Source organism: Haliotis asinina, chromosome 1 (assembly GCF_037392515.1).
Source record: "Haliotis asinina isolate JCU_RB_2024 chromosome 1, JCU_Hal_asi_v2, whole genome shotgun sequence".
Taxonomy (NCBI): Eukaryota; Metazoa; Mollusca; class Gastropoda; order Lepetellida; family Haliotidae; genus Haliotis; species Haliotis asinina.
This window is the reverse complement of record NC_090280.1, coordinates 17,423,396-17,446,319: the sequence shown is the minus strand read 5'-3', so window position 1 is coordinate 17,446,319 and position 22,924 is coordinate 17,423,396. Positions and strand designations below refer to the sequence as shown.

General features: G+C 40.7%; 1 protein-coding gene across 3 annotated transcripts in view; it reads right to left on the bottom strand.

Moving 5' to 3' along the window:
* The window catches only part of LOC137287832 (uncharacterized), a 32,018-nt gene extending 19,895 nt beyond the window's left edge, over positions 1–12,123 (bottom strand). For 2 of the 3 annotated variants that reach the window (XM_067820219.1, XM_067820226.1), the window contains exons 1-3: positions 11,522–12,079; positions 3,380–3,763; positions 2,457–2,807 (exon numbers count right to left, since the gene is read on the bottom strand). In XM_067820219.1, coding sequence (XP_067676320.1) covers positions 2,457–2,807; positions 3,380–3,763; positions 11,522–11,579 — 793 coding nt within the window. In that variant the 5' untranslated portion in view covers positions 11,580–12,079. Of the gene's footprint in view, positions 1–2,456; positions 2,808–3,379; positions 3,764–11,521 lie in introns of all 3 variants that reach the window. The other variant, XM_067820232.1, reaches the window with a different exon arrangement.
* Positions 12,124–22,924: the final 10,801 nt, after the last annotated feature.

Here is a 22,924-nt window from a genome sequence, read left to right as displayed (position 1 = left end):
ACGGAAATATCCCAGGACAAAACTTCTGGTGGAAATAATTACCAAAGATAATAATTCCCTTGGAAATTATTTCCAGGAGAGTAAGTAGAAGTAATTTCATTCTAATACAACAGCTTGGTCCAAATACACTATGGGATGGTCTCTGTTGATTGGTGACATTATGAAGTGCTGTGGGCTACTCAAACAATTCATTGATGAATCTACAACAACCAGGTGTATTTGGAAAAAGCTTGAGTGACAGGATGGAGGAACTAATTTGTACTATCCCCACATTCTGCATTCTAATTTCAAAATCTGTGAGGGGTATTTAGTTTCAAAATCATTCCGTCTGAGACTGCTGCCATCTAGTTAGGGGTGGGATAATACTATAGATGACATTACACTGTCACAAATAGTTAACAAAACTGAAGGTGATACAATCACCATCTCACAAGTAATGGAAACTGAATGCACCATGATATAGAGATCGACCCAGTTATTGGTGTCAAAGACAGGTGAACGTGCAACACTTACTGAACTGTCAAATGGTACACTCACACAGGTTCTAACCATATATGACATGGAAATGCAAAGCCTAACTCACTTCATCCTAAATATATCCAGGGTATACATTCCGGTAAGTCTTCAGTATACCAATGGATGCATTTACAGCTCGGCCTGATAATCTTGTTACCTCCCTTGGCAGGCCTTTTATCCAGTCAGGTGTCTATCCTGGGAAGTTGAGCCAACCAGTCACTGCTCATTTTCACTTTTTAAATTATCTAATCAATTAAACTTGGCAACACAAATCATGCATAGGTTCTCTGAAAGACATAGGAGTTCATGCACATATTTAATATAAGTTTCGGACCTATCAGTTTGTCTGTATAACTTTCCCAAAATCTGAGTTGCATTGCAAACAAAAGTTCGCTGCAGTGACCGCTATGTTTGTAGACACTGGCAACCTCGGCTATAATGGTAGCTTGGCTAAGATTGACTACTATGAGAATGCAGAGCCAGCAAAGGGAGGTAATAACTTTATTGACTTGAGTCGTGGATGCATCCAGTGTATAGTGTAGACTTATCGGAACGTACACCCTGGAGATATCGAGGATGACTGTAGTCTTTTCTGTGAAATCTGACAGAAATTCAAGTTCTTCAATACCACCTTCTTCCAGTTAATTCAATACACCACAGAGTTTTATGTCAGTGTTCACTTCTTCATAATAACAAATCGATCGAAAAGAAGGATTAAAAACAATTATCAATAGTAATAATCTAGTAGGATGAACTCACTAAGACTCTGAGGTCAATGCTGATGTGTGTGACGACAATGATGTCATTATTTTCATTAAAAGAGTAAAAAACAGTTGGTTGTGTTTTTCGAAGGATTTGAGACAGACAGTTATCCTTACACCGTATGAGCTGTCAACATGATGCATTTTCGACATCACTGCAAACTTTGAATAAAGCTGTATTCCTCTCTCATCTAAATGGCATTATCAACCTGTTCACAATCAGGGCAGTGAGTGAGTTTTACACTTCAGCAATAATCCAGCAACATCACAGCACAGGACATGAACAATGGTACATGAAAACATAAATAAACAATAAGACACTGACATTCTGAAACGAGCTAAAGGATTCTGAAAATGAATAATGAATGGGTTCTCACATGTCTATTCATACAAGTTACTTTGACGAAAGTTTATGCAAAAGTTAAGGATTACTGTACACACAAATGAATTCTTCACAACCAGTGTTAAACCACTTTTATAATCCTAAAAAGTTACTTGGAATATGATTTTTTCTTCTGAGTGAGTAAGGTTTTACAATGATTTAGCAATATTCCAATATCATGGAGGGGACACCAGAAATGGGCTTCATACATTGTACCATGTGGAGAATAGAACCAGGTCTTCAGCGTGACGCACTAATGCATTAAACACTAGGTTGCCCCAACACCCCTTCAGACATCGGATATTTTTAAGGAAAATGATTTTATTAAAACAAATACAATAATGGCATCTGTTAGTTCCATAGTGTTTATAAACATGTAATTAAAACTGAAATGAGGCATGATATCAACTACCAATATCTCCTAGCCCTTGATACAACTTGCCATCATTGTATAAGCAACAAGCCACAGATAATTCTACCACCCTCTCCTCTGAAAACAATTCATCATGAAACAAAAATGCAAAGCCAGTAGATAAAGTTGGGTGGTCTGTTGTTTACCATGGCTCTAAGCAATATATGATGATGTTCTTTTAACAATGGAGTCTGGATCAGAGAATCCAGTGACTGACATTATGAACATCAATCTATTAATTGTCAATCAAATCAGTGAGCCTGACCACCTGATCATGCTGGTCGCCTCTTACGACAGGCATAGTTAGCTGAACATGCTGACCAATACGAACCTGGACGTTCACAGGTCTAATAGACAAAGCATGAAATGTTTTGACACATCTTACCAACAACATATACTGTCTTGTTTGCGCTGTAGTCCGAATTGACGACAGAACACCTGAACTGTCTTCCATTGTCCAGATTTGAGACTGTGTGCACCAGCGTTGACGCCCCTGTATACTGACATTCTGTTGATGGCGTAGGCAGGTCGTAGGTGATGTTTTGTTCGTTGGGGTACCGTGTCCAGGAACTGAACTCGTTGTCTATAGATCGCCACTCCCATGTCCACAGGTTCTGAAGGTTGTTCTCATCAAACTGATTCCCAATCCTGCCTGTACATCTGAATGAGACGGGCTGACCATCGTCATACTGGACCCTATCAGGACTTGGGAAGATCGCTATCTGCTCTGGGTAGGCTGTGCGACAGAAATGAACAGAGATCAATTAAAAATGAGGAATGATTTGTTTCTCCTTTGGGACTGTAATATTCCAGCTACAATGCCACTTCAGTCAAAACTGTTTGTAAAAAATAGTCTGTCAAATAAATGCTGTGAGTGTGACACATTTAACCTTTCAGTGATACAAGTGAGTATGGTTTTACGCCGCTTTCAGCAATATTCCAGCAATATCATGGCAGGGGACACCAGAAATGGACCTCACACATTGTCCCAACCTGGGGAATAAAACCCAGGTGTTCATCATGACCTGCAGACACCTTAATCACTAGGCTTCCCCACTGCACCTTATGTGAATCAACATACAACCTCTGAGTCAGACCACTGATACATTTATTGGCCTTTTATACATATGGACATTTTCGTGTAGTCAATAATGCCCTTCAAAATGTAAAAATGGCAACCATGGACCATAGCTGTGACCAGAAACAACAGAAATGGGAAAGTCAGGTTCTGAGGAACAAAAGTGTGGTCCAAATTTCAGTCAAATCTTTGTTACAAATTTGTATTCAAGCCAATAATTCTTCTCTTACTTCTAGCAGTGATGTTGGCAACTGTTTCATCAGTTCCCGATGACCCAGCCAAGTAAAACGTTATGCAGTAATATGTCGAAGCAGCATCAGCACATCTCAGATCTGTCAAGATGAATTGTATATTGCTAGTTGATCCACTAATAGAACCTGAGGGTGTCAATCGCTGTTGTAGACTTGTGTCCACTACCTGTACTGACGAATCAGTGTTCGTTATTCGGATCATAGGCTGATTAGAGCCAGTAGATGATTTCTTGCCAATCTCCATGTTAAACACTTGTGTTATCCCAGGTGCATCTGGCATGCACCTTACAGTTAACTGAGATGTTGGGTTGCTGCCACCGATTGTTATTTGTGTTGGTGATGTGGTCAGTCTGGCCTCTGTGGCTGAAATAGAAAGACAGAACTTAATAATCTACAGGGTAATGTAATGGCCTTTCACTAATCATTTCTACAACCTATTTAAATTAACAAGGACACTATTAAAATCAGTGAGTATGGCTGTATGTCACTATTAGCACTATTCCAGCAACATCACAAGTTTTTGCTATCCAAACACTGTTTCAGGTTAGAGCTTGTAGTACTTGTAAAATGATTTTCTGCCATCACACAATCCCTGAAACAAAAACTAAGAGTAAGACTAAGTCTATAATATTTTGCATGTCAACAATTGACAATGAGGAAAGTGACTATGAGGAAAGTCTCATTGTATTCACTGTCTTGGTTGTATTCATATCTATGGCAACATTCCCTTTAGAAGAAGCTACAGACAGTACTGAAGCCTCACAACTTCTTCATCATGTTACAGCGCATCGTAAAGCACCTGTGACAGAAGCAACGCCATTGCAGGGTTGCAGGATGGTGAATCCTTAAGATGTGTTGCTTGCTGTCTTAGGTGTCTACTTCTGTCATTCACAGACTTAGGGACAGGTTCCAGGCCAGACCTTGCTCTGGAAGATCCACGAGAACATCTACGGCAGATGGTTGATACAAAGTGCTCCAAGCCCTTCGGAACCAATTCACGACTGTGTGTGCCCTGAGTTGACACAAGCTGCATGGGAAATCTGTCTTCCACTTGTTCTAGACAGTTGTGTTTGGGTGTTTGAATCAAACATGGTGCTGGTGTGTCAGCACCCTTGTTTTTTCACTGTTTTTGGCAATATTTCACTTCACTCAAACTCAATGAATCGCGAATTAGTTGCCCTTGAAAATATGGCTAGTCAGACAGTTTCAAATTTTCTGGACTGTTTATGTAAAAGGAAAGCTGTGCAGGTGTTTATGTTCAGGATTTGGAGGGAATCCATGATCATTAATGCCTGCAACATCCAAGAACATAAACATTATCCTGAATCTTCAAGCACTCTCTCCCACCAGCATATAACCACACTGCAAGTTCAGTGAAAAACGAAAAAATGTTTCTGTCTTTGCATAATTCGCAGCCTTAAACATTTTCTAAGTGTGGGGAAATGGGGTTTAATGCCATTCTTGAAAATATACTTTGCTCATATGATCAGGGCTCCAGATAAGGGCCGTATCAGTGTCTTATGGATACAAAATATGCAAGACTCCGTGGGAAAAAAATCAGAAAGTAGCAGATTCGCACCACAACAATGGTGTACGGTCTTAGAATCATTTACGGATGTATTTATCCAAAAAAGTATTGCTTTATTGTTTATTGACCTGTTTACACAATACTGTGGTGCATATATGAAACGAAACACATGATTAATTACACGCCATCAAATTCCATTCAGTGTTCTAACTTTTCCCAGTACTCTTATATTGAAAAAATAAGGCATACATAATTCTTATATTGAAAAATTATCTGGAACCCTGTATGATGACATACATGTGTGTGTATGTGTGACTACTTGGACTACTTCAGACTTAACCTGGTTTAACAGCACTAGCTCACTGTGATGCCATACCGCAGTTAAGCATGAATACCGCACTCTGGCACATTTTCATAATTATACTGATACCAAAGCAACCAGTCTTCCTTCTACCCTTCAATGCCGACAACAAAACAAGGACCAACAAATATAACATCTTTTGGATAATATGTCCAACCCGTGATCGTCAGCTCTCCATACATGTTATAAGCAGAAACTGGGCACCTGACAATGCACACTTAGAATATGTGATGTGAAACTAGATCTGTTATGGGTGTCACAGTATACCGGACAAAAATAGTTAGGGATACATATAATGTAAATTTGGAAATTATGAGTAAACATCTATTCATTCATTGACACACTGATAAAATATCAACCATGAAAATACCACTATCCCCAACTTATTCTGTCCAGAATATATAGCAATACTCTTATATTCATATAAATGGATGTATATAACCAGTCAATACACATTTATAGAAATGATGAATAACTGATGCTATATTAATAATTCATACACACTACATACAATCAACATAATCTCTTATAATATTTTTGACTATCAGTGTGATTAACATAACTAACATAAGATTATATCTTTCAAGATTATAAGAACTTAATAGCAAAACCAAAATATTACAACTCAGTGAATTAACCTAGTTTATGTTCAGTCTATGTAGCATGAAACGGACCGAAGAAGAATATTCATGCAAAATTTTAACCTACATACTGTTATGAGAGTGTCTTTTCTGTAAATTGTATTATAAATTAAGTAATAATTATTATCTAGGTCACAACATTTACTGTTTTAATTATTATGGGTAACATTTCGTATCATAAATGTTCAGCAGTATTCGTATCATGGCAGCAGGCTTTCTGGAAGTGCTTAAGAGTTACCTCCCTTTGAAAAAATAGGTGAGCTCGAAACTACTACTGTTCTAGAGTATGCCACGTTAGCGGCGATGGTCGCATGTGCTCGAACTTTCAGGAAATGACTGAATGTATATATATAAAGGCTAGTTGCCGTGTTGTTGACACGGAAATACACACTGACTACTGGAGTACACATCTGTCAGCATCTCCGTCAACGCTTGATCTTCATAACCGCTGCCTGATCGCTTGCTGTATTACATTCTGCATAACTGTTTCTCACTCTCATATCAAAACTTTGGTGCACCCCCTGGAACCACTGTCCAGCAGAGGTGCAGTGATCAGGTGACTGTCCGTCTGCATTTGCAGTGTTCACGTGCTTGTTTTGGTGGCGAATGTAAGATCGGTCTTAAAAATCTAGTCACCATTTGCGACACGCGAACAGAAACGTTTAAATATTAACATTTCACGGATGCAGATTCTGATAGTGATAGTGACATATACTGGTAAACACATATAAGATGATCCACAACTTGACAAATGATCCCAATTTGCATACTTGGGAACGCCCCACAGAACGATCCACTTGAAACAAGAGGGAGACAGGCTGTCTGATAAATATCGAGAAGTTCATTTTCCTTATGCGTTTCACGCATGAATTGTTATAGCACACTCGATTTGGGAACAGCTACAATCCCAACGAATTGAATCAACACAATACACTGAACAAATATGTTTACGACCACCGATCCATTTCACGAAGCAAATGACATTTTCCTGGGGTTTTTTTTGACAAACTATCTAAATGCTTGTCAATGCCCCAATCATCTATTTGTCTTCGTCGTAACTAGAGGTTAGCATGGAATATCAGTATCTTATGCCTGAAATTGCGGTCTTATCATTCGAAGGATTATGCGGTGTTGATTTCATGTCACGGTTAGCATGTATAGCATGTGCATAATTGGCAAGCTACCTGTAGCAGCCAAGTGTACTCGCCCAATTCGTTGTACCGCCTCTCTTGTCACAAATGCGTTTAGTGCGCAGGATCATCTAATATGTTTCTAGCAGTAGAAAGTTTCAAGTTGCTAGGTTAAACATGAAGAAACCAATTGTCGATTATCAGCTGAACATATCTTTTCACGTAGACAAATCTACGTGTCCAAGACATTCTGTTTCAAATGGCACACATTTTATTCAAAATGTTGACATGGAAAACCACTTGTTGATACTTGCTGCAAGGTGTCAGACCTAGACTAATGCTTAGTCTCTGAATAGATAATTATAAATGTTGATGGCAACCAACAAACGTATATCAAAAAATTAAAAAGGAGCCCCAGGGAGACGAGGGATTCTAATCCTTGCTTCATTTAGGACTTTAGCATTGCAGGAGGCTAGGATGTAGGGAAAATAATATGGTTCAGGGAGTGGGAGTGTCAGACCATAGGCCTGGTCAAATTCAGCAGTAGATTGCTATCTGCTTTTTCACGAGTCAGGGTGCTGTTGGTAGACTGTGACAGAGATTTCACGAATTCAAACTAGTGAGCAGTCTTAGATAGGCCAATGACTAACGCTGCGTTATGACACCGATTCCTTAACCCAGCAGATCTTCCAACAGAACACATCAATGTTAACAATGTAAAGATATCCAGGAGCACCAGTCATCGACGTTTAAAGGCAACTGGACTCTGCTGTAGGAGACTTGCATTTCGTCCACCTCTAACACCACGTCACAGGCAAGCGCGTTTGAGATGGAGTAGACATCATGGCCAATGGTCTTGTGCGCTCTTCACAGATGAAAGCAGATTCAATTTGCATGTCCAAGGCAGAGGACAGACAGACAAGGCATTGATTGTATCTCCTCTCCACCTCCCCAGGTTAACAAACCCATGCAGCCACTTTTTAGTATACACACAATACAAGTTGTTCACTGGTCAGGAGGCGAACATGGGTTGATGTACACTCGATGTTTGTTTATGTTCCCTATGTCAATTTTGAATTGTTCGGAGCAAGGGTACAAAACTATTTGTGGCCATAGCTAGAATATGCCAAGAAAGCCAAGTTTAGCGTTATCTCCCTTCCATTACATTCGCAAAATATGTGTAATTTCAGTTTATCGTACGTGATTCATTGTAACACGAGAAAAAGAATTACTACAACAAAGTTCCAAATGATTTCAGCATTCCCAGCGGCAGGTTACATAGAAAATGTTACGCGCTCAGCCAATAACAAAGTGACATCTAGGCGTGAAGTGTGATAAACATTATGATGACACTCTATCATTTCTAATAAACATTTCTAGGCTTGTGTTAGGCTATACATCGTTTGACTCTTTATTAATGACCATAGTCCGTTTGGCTCAAAAGAGGACGATGAATTGCAATCTAATTCAGAAACTGTTAAACATAGCATACTCAGTGAAACGCTGATCATAATCAAACCATCATACCAACTCTGAGGATTTTGTTGTTTAACAATCTGTCATATTAAAATATTCACACATTTCACTGTTTGTTACGAGGGAGGAGTGCAGAGAAAGGGACAGCCACGTGTTCGTAAAGCACGCGCACAAGTGCCGAGAGAGTAATTTTTTCATTAACTTGAGCTGTGCCATTATTTTTTCATTAACGTGTGCTGTGCTGTCTCAATCCTTTCTCACACAATAGCTGGGACTTTAATTTCTGATTCTATGCCAATAAAGCTTAGATCCAAACAACATATTTCAGTCATCTTCACTTCTACATGGTCCATGCACATGTTTGATTTTTACTTTGAAAAGACTGTACGATACCAATCATGGCAAGACAAAAATATGATCACTGCAAGCATGCACAGATGAGTGTACAGTCACTGGACCGTGATCACTTCACGATCCCATATAGATAGATCAAATGAATATTATGCATTCAATAGGGCAAAGAAAAATATGTGAAAAGTGTATTATTAACAATATCTGCTCACTGAAATGTTGTAAAATCAAACCATTAGGAAATAAACTTAGTATTTGTCTACGTGAAAAGATATGTTCTGTCGATAATCGACGATTGCTTCTCTCATGTTTAACCTACCAACTTGAAACTTCCTATTTATAATCACCACATCCTGTGCATTCGCGAAATGCTAATATTTAAACCATACCTTTCATGTTTCACAAATGGTGACTAGATGTTAACACCAATCATACATTCGCCACCAAAACAAGCATGCGATCACTGCAAATACCAGCGGACAGTCACCCCATCACTGCACTCTGCAGGACAGTGGTTCCAGGGGGTGTGGTGAGTTGACATTATACTGTGACCCATTACTGTAAATTTGACTCATTTGCATTGTAAATGAAACCTCTCTTGTGAATTCTTGTATCTTGGTTTTGTTTTGAAAATGTCAGACTTCTCAGTGTTGTATTTTGCTGGTTCTGAGGGGACTTCTTACACCTGTGTCACAGCAATTTTTAACCGTAACAATGCCATGATTCAAATGCAGTATACCTATGTTGTTAATCAAAAGTGAGTGGGTTAAGTTTTATGCCATCTTTAGCAAAATTCCAGCAATATCAAGGCAGGGGACCCTCTCTCTCTATGACCATTCTCTCAGGAGTTGTGTGATACACATCTGCATCTGCATGATACCAAGCATTGACCAATGAGAAGACTTGCTTTCACCAGACCCCCAATTATGCGGCCTTATTGTCCTTGCTATTACTTGCCATTTCTGCCAAGACCGTTTAGTTAAGGGTCAAAATCAGCATGATCAGCTTTCAATTGACTTGTAGAAATAACAATAAAGAACTGGTAGGTGTCATAAGTGGTGATGGATAGGTTAGTCACCCATGACTATGTTTAGATGAAGTTTTAATCAAATGCATGCGATGGTAGTGTAGCGTTTGGCAAAGCAGGCTGATGGGGTACTCCAAAGTGTCTGGCCTTGTCTGATATATATATATATATTTTAATCTCTAATGCTCGCAATGACACGTGATACGCACCCACACAATTCAATGCTATAGGTAATAAATGTAACTTAAACGATTTTGGATTTCAAACTGATTTGAAATTACACACAATAACTCTTTAGAATTCAGACACTTGAGGTATATTCCTGAAAAAATAATTATTGGTTGTACATTGTTTGACCCCCAAATTTTCAGCTTTCTGACATCATTGGTCACTGGGTCTCAGATCAAGTCTGTGGTTCAAATCCCACTAGAAGACAAAACATTTTATGGTCGTTACATTAAGGAACAGAGGCTCAATACAACTGTTTCCGATAGCAACACAGGGGAAATATTTCAAGTTAATCCTTATTTGAGCAGATACCAATTATATGAGTATTATTATGGGGAGTTTCTATAACTGCCATACCTGAAAGTGAAACCTGATGAATTTATCAAACAAAATGTTGCTTCATTAAACCTATTCCCTACTACAAATTTCGGTTGAAGTATTGAAATCGTTACTCTCACTTTTGTCATGTCCATGAATTCATGAATAATGTTTTTAAGTATGTAATACCTACAATTCAACTAATGTAAACTTTGGACTGTTACTTGTGTTCCGCGTTGCAAATGTGCTTGTGGGACAAGGAAAACCCCAGTGATAGCGTAAAATGACCCGAATTTGTTGCTAATACACAGATACACTCTGCAGTTTCAGTGAGTGAGTGAGTGAGTGAGTGAGTGAGTGAGTGAGTGAGTGAGTGCGTGAGTGAGTGAGTTTAGTTTTACGCCGCACTCAGCAATATTACAGCTATATGGCAGTGGTCTGTAAATAATCGAGTGTGGACCAGACAATCCAGTGATCAACAACATGAGCATCGATCTGCGCAATTGAGAACTGATGATGTGTCAACCATGTCAGAAAGCCTGACCACCCAATCCGGTTAGTCACCTCTTACAACAAGCACAGTCACCTTTTATGGCAAGCATGGGTTGCTGAAGGCCTATTCTACCCTGGGACCTTCACGGGTCTGCAGTTTCAGAAATGAAACAGCACAAATTACATGTTGCCATGCTCTTTGGGGATGACAAGTATCCCGATAACGAACAATACACGACTAGCTTGTACCATATTTCACTTGACGGCAAGTCACAAGTTGTCAGATTTGAACGCTCTTACAACAAACATTATTTACTTATATTTATTGTGTCAGTATACTATAAGCATCACATAATACCGTTTTAACGGAACTTTCAAACTGTCACAGTGTTGCGCTATTCATGAACGCAAAAAGTATATAATCCCGTGTACAACGCGAAGCCATTTGACACAGTATTCAAACCCAACGTCTCGTTGGTATCTAGTGTCAGCGACCTATTTCAAAATGTCCGCAATTTGCGATACAACTACAGGTGTATAATGCTCCTGCAAGACAGGTGGTGACTTACCTGGTTCCAAAACGAACGCTGTGATTATGCAGACACTCAAACATATCCAAGACGCCATTTCGGCATATGTCACCGCAATATCACGAATATTTAGGTTTCAAAACGCCGCATTCAAATCTCTTCCTAGTGGCACAACTGCTGCACACCTGTTCGTGACCTCTATAAGCGGAAGAATACCTCAGGTAATTGGCAATCACCCTCAGGTAATTAACACTCTGCTTCGTCCCCAAGTCCTGTTAGACGGCTAATGGCTACTGATTGATGGGCAAGGACGATTAAAACAGATTAAGAAATGCAGTTTGGGAAAATCCCACGCGCTTAGTTCCCGCGCGGCGTGTCACTGGGTAGTGATGAGGCCCGGATTGGACAGGTACTCGGTGGACAATCCTGTTTCAGTGTTTGAGCTTCGGCTGTTGTTTATCAGCAATCAGTTTGTTGTGCTGGCAGCGAAATAGACAAAAACAGCCCTCTGAACGTATTTGCTCACGCTCAAGACAAACTATTTTAATTACACGTATTGCGATAGTTATTTGCGTACGTGATGGTTGAATCAACCAGAGATGTATATATCTTGACTGCGGGGCGTGTCCCGACCCTATTTTGTCGATGACTATGATAAATCGCTTTCCGGTTGCTCTGATACAAGGAAATGACGATCCCAGTCATGTTTATAGCGTATGATCTAATGCAGAGAGCGTCTGTGTATTGGATATGACACACTCACGAAGTGGCCGCTAATCGGCCAATATTTAACTTCATGAATATGCATGAGTAGGTTTTGTTTCACATACATTTAGACATATATACTATATTTCGATATTGAGTCTGCGATAGGGTAATTCATACCCCCGACTTGCGATATTTATTTTTATTTTGTGTTACGCCAAATTCAACAATGTTCCCGCCATATTACAACGGCGTGCAAATAATCCAGTCTGGACCTGACAATCCCGTGAGTGGTGTTATAAACACCGATTTGTGCTAATGGGACTTGATGGTTTGTATCAGCCAAGTCAGCTCGCGTGACCACCCGATCCCGTTAGTCGCCACTTTTGACACGCATGGATTGCTGGAGACTTGAACCCGGATATTCATGCACGGGGCACTAATCCCGTAATACGTCGTGCAAACATAAAACATTTATCCATACGAAGCAGGTTTGTGTTTAACAACAGAGTTTCATGTGTTCCTGTTCCATTCCCCACATGGGTACAGTGTGGGAGACCCATTTATGGAGTCCCTTACCATGATGGTGCTGCAATATTGCTTAAAACGTTGTAAAACGTTTTACACTATTACCCACTCGTTTACATATTTGTACGAGAGCATTACTGGGAGAAGGGTATTTCATAAAATACACAAATGAGTCCCAAATCTTCTTACCCAAGAGAGGTCGCTTAGAATCATTCATCCCCGACGTACGGTGAGTGAGAGCAGTAATAGACACGGGGTGCGTGGAGAGATGGGGGTTAGTAGTTAAGGTGTTTGTCCGTCGCGGTTGAGACCGGGGTTCGATTTCCCACATGGGTATAGTGTGTGGAGCCCATTCCTGGTGTCCACCGCCGTGATATTGCTGGAATATTGTTGAAATCCAACTCACTCACTCACTCAGTGGAACACTCGACGCTTTGGTCATTATTGCAGTCATAACAGTGTGGGAGGAAAACCCGAAGTAATGCATGTATTGGACATTTGCGATGATGATAATCCAACGATCTTCAGCTGGGATTGAAATCATCGATCGCCGTATACTAGCAGGACTAAGGGACACGACTCTGCAATAAAAGGACTGGTGACAAAGATGAAGCCGTGTAAATATTTCAGTTCCAGTCGAAAATCGGAGATGATCGAGTCAGGTCGTCAGGTTCACTGACTCATCGTATTCTCTGATGTTCATGCTATCAATCACCGGTTTAGTTGGCTCTGATAATTTACATAGTGCATTAATTGGAAATGAGTCTTTTTGACTGCGACGTAAAACAACTACTTTGTACTTAGCTCAAAGTGCACACTTAAAAGTAAAAACACCTGTTCTCTTGAACATGGGGTGGTGGGGTAGCTGAGAGGATAGACGGTTCGCACGTCACACCGAACATTCGGGTTCGATTCCCTATATGTGTACAATGTGTGAAGTCCATTTCTAGTGTCGTGATATTGCTAGAATATTGCTGGAAGTAAAAAGTAAAACTACACTCACTCACTCTTAAACATAATTCTGGAACTGAGACTTGAACGTTTTTCTGACGCCAATCGGTGGTACTCCGACAAAATAAAACAGTCATGTTTAAACACTCTTATAACATTAGGGCTTTCCCATCAGTAAATGTTTACAGAGAAACATATAAAAACTTACAGAAAAACATGTAAAAGGCAAAGACAAACGTCCATATCCTAAGATAGGACGTGTCGTCACACCAGGTTAATACAAAGCTGTCCTAAATGCATGGCTGGTCCGACTGACATGTCTATGTTTGTTTATTGTCTACGTTTGTTGTTTGACGATGCACTCGGTAATAATCGTGCTAAATGAAGACCGTTGGTAATAAATCTAGTAGGACCAGGCAATCCAGTGACTTATATCGTCAGCAATGAATCGACCGTTAATCCAGCCGCCTGGCCATTTCGTCTCCCCAAGTGATACAGTTAACGTCTCGCAGTAAGGTAGCATTTGTACGTTGAAACTGCGGCGGGTAGCCTTACGGTTGAAACACTTCCCGGTACCACCGAAAACCGGTTCGATTCTTCCTTTGGTGAATATGACTCCCAGTTCGGTGTCCCAGGGCCGTGAATTTCGAAGCTCTGTTATCGCTAAGATTGTCGTAAGTCAATGTTAATGTATGGGACTTGCGACTATCGTAGCGCTAAGAGAGCTTCGAAAGAACTAGGCCCTAGAGTGATACTGCTGAAACTCTATCACAATAAAAGCGAATTTGGGAGTAGAAGGACAAGGGTTAACACTAAAAGTTTCGACACTCGTCACATCTACATACTTACAGAATATATCTATTATAAATGAGTATTGTTTAAACAGTATGTCCTGTGTGCTGCGGCTCGGTTAGAATTGGCCTTCAGTAACCCATGCTTGTCGTAAGAGGCGACTAACGGGATCGAGACACATGGCACATGTTGTATCCCAATTGCGTAGGTCGATGCTCACTGGATTGTCTGGCTCAGACTCGATTATTTACAGATCGCCGCCACAGAGATGGAATATTGCTGAGAGCGGCGTTAAAGAACACATAAACAAAACCTGAAACCTGTTAGCACAGATATTGACAAACCTAAAAACATAATCAGACCCAAAGAGTCACAGGATCCTGCCACGCCCATGTGACGCAACTCTGCTCAAAGATTGTGTCACTGAACAACTGGGCCCCAAATATGGATCCCTGTTTCAGTGGCCATTTAATGAACTTTCGGGAGAAAAAGGAGGTGGAGGGTGGCACTCTTGACCCCCCTCCCCGACTCTCTCTCTCTCCGCCTACCTACGCACTAATATGGACATATGGACACGCATAAGGAATATATAATGGCTATTATGTTCATTTTCAACTACAGATATAATAATCCCCGATAAGATATTGAATTATTAGCCCAAAAATGTATAGCAGGAAAAGTTGCCAATGCAAATATTACAATGTAAATCCGCAACGATACAACCACCAGTAATTTACATGCCAGTAATATAAACAGTCTAAATATGTCACAAAGCCATGCTGACTCATTCCTTAGCACGTCTGCTGTTATTCAAAAAGTACAAATATTATATCAACAAAATGTTATTATATATTGACCGTTCCTGAGGCCAAACGGACGGTGGGGTAGCCTAGTAGGTAAAGCGTTCACTCATCACGCCGAAGACAAGGGTCTGATTCCCTGCATGGGCACAATGTTTGAAGTCCTTTCTGATGTCACTTGTTCTGAATATTGGTTAAAGCAGTGTAAAACTAAACTCACACATAGTGTCTATATGGGGAATCGATCCCGGGTCTTCAGCTACGCCTCAAAGCCCTACGTCATTCGTAAGTCCAAAAGGAACGACACAGTTAAGATAAACCGTAACATCACGAACCCCTTGTGGATTGGAAGCTATCATTGAATGGAATAGCTCCTCTGATTAGTATATAAACAACTACAGAACATAGATTTTATTCATTGTGTATTTAAACAGAAGAACGTAGTAATGGAAACAAAGTTTACTCATTAATAAGAAACACAAATTTCCGTGAGACCGAATACCACAGGTTAATTCAATATACTCTCGGCCCGATCGCAGTCTCCAAATCTTTTCCCCAATACTGGTAATTATTGTCAATATACACCTGCTTGAGTGTTATTTAATTGTATTATCTCTAACGATAACATTGCTAAGGTTTATCAGGCTAATTACATGGTTATTCATCCGTAAACGTGTTGACTCTTATCAGGGTGAGGGTCGCTCTATCGGTTGGTATGCAAGCAATAAAATGTGACACGCTGCGGTGGAAATTGTATATTTCCGCATGGGCCGTTACAATGCAACGCCAAAGGGCACGTGAGTTACGAATGCATTGTGTTTGTCTGAACGGGGGCAGTTGTATATTGCAGTGTCACGTGAATTGCCTTGACAACCTCTCATATTTCTCCGACTGTCAAAATACGTGTTTAAAGCTGGACCTTTGTTTCATCTGCGATTGGGGATACTGGGTTGTCAGTAGTTATAAATCAAGGAATAGTGTACTAAATATTTTACATAAAATCAAAGCAGTTAACCGAATTGTCATCATACCTGGCAGTTTTGATAATACGATTACTTACGTACCATGTTTCATTACGAGTGAGTGATTTTAGTATCAAGCTGCTTTTGGCAACAACCCATCAAGTAGATCGTCTAGCGATTATTTCACTCGAATACACATTCTGCGTGTACACATTCAATATTATTTAGTATACTGATAAACCTTAATTGTACAAGTAGATTGACTGCACTGAATGTACGTATTAATGTTTATGTATTGAAGAATAAGAAGTTTTAAAATCGCGCAAGATTTACCAACACACTCGCCGTGTAGGGATGCTAGTCAGGCACGTCACATGTGCAGAATCGAAACCAGACCGCGGAGTGACAAGGGAACCTTTAACCACTAGGCTACCCCACCACCCCATAGATGCAAAGATCGCGGTAATCTCCGTGTTAAACTATTTCAGTTACGAAAGTCATAATGTTAATGTTTATGAATTGTAAACGTGCATACAGACACTCGGTGTATGCGTGCGTGAGTGCGTCTGCGCGCGTGTGTAGTGTGGACTTATGTCAGGTTTGAAGTACTGCTACCGTGATACCACGCAGCAGATTTTTTATCGTTATCCCAGACACAGTTTGCTGACGACTCAGATCTGTCCTTGTTTTATCACTACAACACTGAGCGAGAGGCACGGCAACACTAAGTACCATGGATTAACGTCTTTTGATATAAGGCGACCTTCCGCACTCCTGACAGACACTAACCACTTGGGTTAGATTTAAGTTAATGTTAATGAATGGCACTTGTGGCTATCTTAGCACTAAGACACCTTAATATATGTAGACCCTGAAGCAAACCAATCTAAGCTAAGGTGATCTTAAATTGTCACATCTCAACATAGACCCGAGGTCTAAGGTGATGTTAACCCTCTATCATAACATAGAGGTACGTCAGTCGTACCGTTAGCGGGATCGTAACTCCCATACCGTAACGCATCCATACAACAGTCGTACCGTCAGTCGTCGTAACTCAAGTACCGTAACAGAGACTTACAACAGTCGTACCGTTAGGGGGTCGTAACTCAAGTACAGTCGTACCGTTAGGGGGTCGTAACTCAAGTACCGTAACAGAGACTTACAACAGTCGTACCGTTCGGGGGTCGTAACTCAAGTACAGTCGTACCGTTAGGGGGTCGTAACTCAAGTACCGTAACAGAGACTTACAACAGTCGTACCGTTAGGGGATCGTAACTCAAGTACAGTCGTACCGTTAGGGGGTCGTAACTCAAGTACCGTAACAGAGACTTACGACAGTCGTACCGTTAGGGGGTCGTAACTCAAGTGCCGTAACAGAGACTTACGACAGTCGTACCGTTACGGGTCGTAACTCAAGTACAGTCGTACCGTTAGGGGGTCGCAACTCCCATACCTTAATACAGACTTCCGGTGGTGCTAGCGCTACGGGTGTTTTGTTAAATCGCACCAAGCCCCAAACCTTCACTCGTTGTGTAAAATGTGGGTAATCTCTACACGAAGCAGTATGCTCCCTCAATTTTAAAAATGAGGAAACATTGGAGGCATTTGTGTGTGTGTGTGTGTGTGTGTGTGTGTGTGTGTGTGTGTGTGTGTGTGTGTGTGTGTGTGTGTGTGTGTGTGTGTGTGTGTGTGTGTGTGTGTGTGTGTGTGTGTTTTCATACACAGGTGGTATGATTTGACTAGAACAAAACCTGGTGGGGGTTGAGATACGGGCGGAAGTCTTTACGGGCGAAGCAGTAGTGATGTTAGAAATGTATCAAAGATAATCATATTTCAGGGGAAAATAATCAGTAACCATGGTAACCAAATTCCTGTTGATCCCCCTTCTATACAACATGATGCGACTGGTTCACCCCGCCGGAGGACTGGTCACTTGAATCCGGAAGACGCACGAGCGTTACGTGTCGGTGTGAGACGCTCCCCGCTGGATCTCCCGACACACTGACCCGGGCGACTTGCCCGGGGTCATTTGGGTGACATTGTTGTCCCCCAAGCAGTACTTTTATGAGAATTATTTCAGACGCGTGAACCCAGGGCTTGTCACCCACACACGGACAAGGAAGTTACGTAAGACGTTAAGTTGGTGTTACGGCATGTCGCGCACCTGACGGAACTACTTTCTGTTGGTGTGTTTGTCGGGTTCTTGTTTTACGCCGCATTCAACAGCAACGTATGAAGAAGTCGGTTGGATGGAAAAGCTGACGCAGTTATAATATGGGTACCCAACTCAGACCCAACACACTGCAAAACGACCTTCCGGTCTTTGGTAACGGACGAGGTCGCCAAAAACTGGGGAACCGGTGTGTGACCTGGTTGACTGCATAGGCGGCCATTGCTCACGTTGTAAGTGTTTTTGTCAGGCCGTTTATCAACACATCACTGGTAACGTCTGCGTGTAAAATCAACATTAATCATATGATGTGCATATGTAAATATCCCAGGCTAAAACCCATGACACTTGTAATCCAGGCGGACAGTGTATAGCGGTGTTTGTTGTTGGTCTTAACGTCAAAAGTCAAAAGTCGTCGACTGAGGGAGGATGACGTCAGATGATCAGGTCAAACCTAGGGTAGCCTGGTGGTTAAAGCGTTGGTTCATCATGCCGAAGACTCGGGTTCGATTCCACACATGGTTACAATATGTGAAGGCCATTTCTGGTGTCCTCCGCCGTGATACTGCTGAAATATTGCTAAAAGTTGCGTAAAACTAAACTAACATTACAAAAATATTTACTTGCGAGTCCGATCCATATAATCAAACAAAAACGAAATGTATAGTGATATACAGTCAAGTATACAGAAATGTGAATATTTATATTAATATTAATGTTTCGAGTACACACGGACCATACAAATTGTTTCAAATAAACATGTCACTCCAACTGTGCATGCTAATTATTTCAGTGCACAGAGGTGAGTGGTGAATTATTGTTTTATGCCTGTACATGGTTGAGTCTGGACAACACAAACAACAAATTGTTAAGAAACCCTCAGCTAAAATCCAAAGATGAGATATCTTAAGTTTGCCATGGAGTCAAAATATATTAGGTCATAGCATATTTTAGATGATTTAGTTCTCACACCAGGGTAACGCTAATGATCTGGGTTCGGTTACCAACACCCTGAGGCCCATTTTCTTGAGTTCCCGACCAAGAAATATAGTACAAAGTCTTGTAAAAGACAGCTCACTCGTGTCTCGTATCGATGTATAGTGTCTCTAATCTATTTGAATTGAAAGATAAATATGTTTACAAAAACACAAGAAATCCCTCCAAAAGCGCCCAAGCGATCCCTTGGGCCTTCCTCCTGACCAAATATACAGAAGCCCTCCCTGACCAGTGCCGGCATGTTGGATGTAACGCCCAAAACAATTGACGTATTCCGAGGACTTCGCTCAAACATGGCTGTAATTAAAGCCAAACATATTCTTGCGCTAGTAAAATAGCATTCGGGGCCCAGTCTTGTTATTCAGGGACAAGCTTTACGAAAAAGGACGATTGGTAAAATAGCTGTCCGACGAAGCGCAGCGCAGCAGACTACAAGAACCAGAATGGTAAAGTATCCTAGTGTGTTTTTGTCACCCCGATGTTAGAACAGTCGCTACTGGCACGTCCATTTGGTAATATTTGTATAACCAGTGGAAACACAGTACTGAAGACTGCTTGTCAAACGATTTCGTACTAATGACCCATGGCTCCCAACGTCTGTAGCGTGTGGGTGTTTTGAATTAGTCAAGTGTGCTAGAAAAGGCAGATAAGGGACACGTTCCAAGGTAACTAAGACGGGTGGAATGTGATGATTTTTTTAAACTGGTTTTATCAAGTCGGCGGCGCAAAGGAATATAAACACTGGTTGAAAACAAAATCCAGCACTTAATTATGCTCAAGTATAGTACTCAAAAACGGTTAATGATATGATATGACAGCGTAGTTAAGATAAGAAAAACAAGGTGGTCGTTAATTTCGTTTGATTATATATTGTGTACACACAGAACGCACGATTACATAAATTCCGATCTTAACCTTTTGGATTCAGTGAGTTTAGTTTTAGGTCGCTTTTAGCAATATTGCAGCAATATCACGGCGGGGGCCACCAGACATGGGCTTCACACATAGTGTCCATGTGGGGAATCGAACCCAGGTCTTCGGCATGACGAGCGAACGCTTTAACCACTGGGTTAACCCTTAACGTTTTGGAACATATCTAGCACATGATAGGTCGTCGCGTGCAACAAAGGGATCCTCCTGTACATAACCTGGTCCAGTAGGAAGCTTGTTTACACAAGGAATGGCGTAAACTGTCACGAGGGGGGTGACATGAGGTATGACAAGAGTTCTTGCCGTCTGAGAATTATATGGAGGCTACACAGCCAAGTCCAGTCCAGTCCGGTTACACTGTTTTATGATCTATCGTGTTTAGCCATCTTCAGATTACTGGATCAACTATGTAGGTATCCTCTGTTGTTTGTTAAGCTGCACTCTGCAACATCCAAGTAACATGACGGCGGGCGCTCTGTAAATAATTTATCATCGATCGACGTAATTAGGATACGGTGACGTGTCAACCAAGTCAGCGAGTGTGACTGTTGATCCTGTTAGTCTCATCTTAAGACAAACATGGGTTAATTACTGACGAACAATTCTGACCTGGATCATCCCAGATCATCAGAATCAATCTGTAATTCTGTGCTGAAATACCGCGCCGAACAGGTCCCAAATAACCTCATTTCTTCTCTTTGCTTACCCCCTTATGACGGGGTTATGGGGCTTGTCTGTCTCACAGTTCCTGAAGTGCACTGTTTTCCCTCCCGCCCAATTCTTTCTGAAACGCTTAAGTCCTAAATGTAGCAAGTCTAGATTTCCTCAGGTTGCTGGAATATTGCTAAACGCGGCGTAAAACCATACCCAGTCAGTCACGGTTAGGAACGGTAAATTGGGGTTGAACTGTTTCGGTCGCATCTCTTTTCTTCCAATAACGTATTTTATATGCTTTGCTCCTTTGTGGAAAGGGTCGGTGAGGTAGCATCTTGGTTAAAGCGTAGGCTTTTGAAACACAAGTAAGAGAGTTTTACGCCACATTTTCGATATATTGTTTTTCTTCTTCAATATTCCAGCAATACCACAGCGGGGGACACCAGACACCAGGGGTTTCACACAATGTACCAGTGTGGGGAATCGAACCGGATCTGCAGCGTGACAAGCGAGCAGTAAGGCTTACCCCCTGAATGTCACAGGGACATATATGTCCTTTGTCCTTCCTCTTCACCCCTCACTTTGAAGTTCAATAAAATTCTAAATATACCATGCACATATATATATTTCACAGTTTTGAATTCTGTGGAAAATTCCCTGTTTCTTGATACCATCCACTATCATCTCAGACCAAGCTAAAGTGCTTATGGCAGAATATCTAACTCAAACAATATTTATACGAAAATTGTTAAAAATAGATAAACCAGGTCATGTCTTAATTTGGACAAACCTTACGTCCGTATTCTAATAGTTCCTTACTGAAAAAGCGATCTCTTTGAACCTTTCATTGCATGCTTATGAAGTAAAATAATTACATAATCATAAGAAAAAAAGTCTATTTCCTAAATGAATATTCAATGAATATTCAGGTGTTATGAAATTTTAATTTATGCTAAATTGATGCCTGACAGGTGCGCGTGCTGCTCACAATAAGATACGTAGTAAAACCGTCTAATTGTTGATATATTCAGGACACTATTTCAGTGGCAAAGCCATTCATTTTATGTTTTGTCTAGAGAGTGTTGAATTCTGACACAGAAGCCGATATCTTTTACACGCTGAGTGGAAATTAGGTTAGATATATACTAATCAGCAAACCAGTGTCGTCTTGTTCCGACGTCACAAAATTCACAAAAAATGCCATGACGTCAACTAAAATGTCGCATAATTTTCAGTTATTTCATTACATTTGAAGATGTGTCTGTTACTCCGTTAATAATGATGGAAATCTACAAACAGGAGAATATGGGAATCTAAGAACTAAATTATGTATCGGATTGGGCCATCCGAATTGTTATTACCTACTTTCTGATGTACTACATTGGCATCTTTTCTTATAAATTGTAAAACTCCCAGATGGCATCCGCTCACACTGCGGAACTTTGTACTGGATTAGTTTGGTTCAGTGTGAACAAAACATAACGAAAATATACTGTCCGTATCCACAGCAAATTCTCTCCATGTGATCGTAGTAACATTGACCTAATGTAAACCATAGCGGAGTTATGCCCCCCTGTCAATATACGTGCATGACCTCTCTGTCGACGTTTGACGTCATAGAAGAAAATCGATTTTTGACATTTATTGCGGGTCATCTTTTTATTTCGTGCGTATGACGTTATGCATTAGCACATAAATCCATTTCATATACACTTATGTCGTTCAGATATCAAGCTATATTTTCTTCGCTAACATTTTACGTAAAGATGACAAATTAAAACAAATCAAAGCAGAGTGCTTTTATCGGTGCACGATAAAAAACGGAAAAATTTACTGTTTTTTAACGCACACAAACGTTTTGGACAAAATTTAGCAGTGTCTATTTCTCAAACCCTTGATGTAGTCGCAGTTATATTTATACCAACGGATAGGAAATTAAATATTCTACATTTGT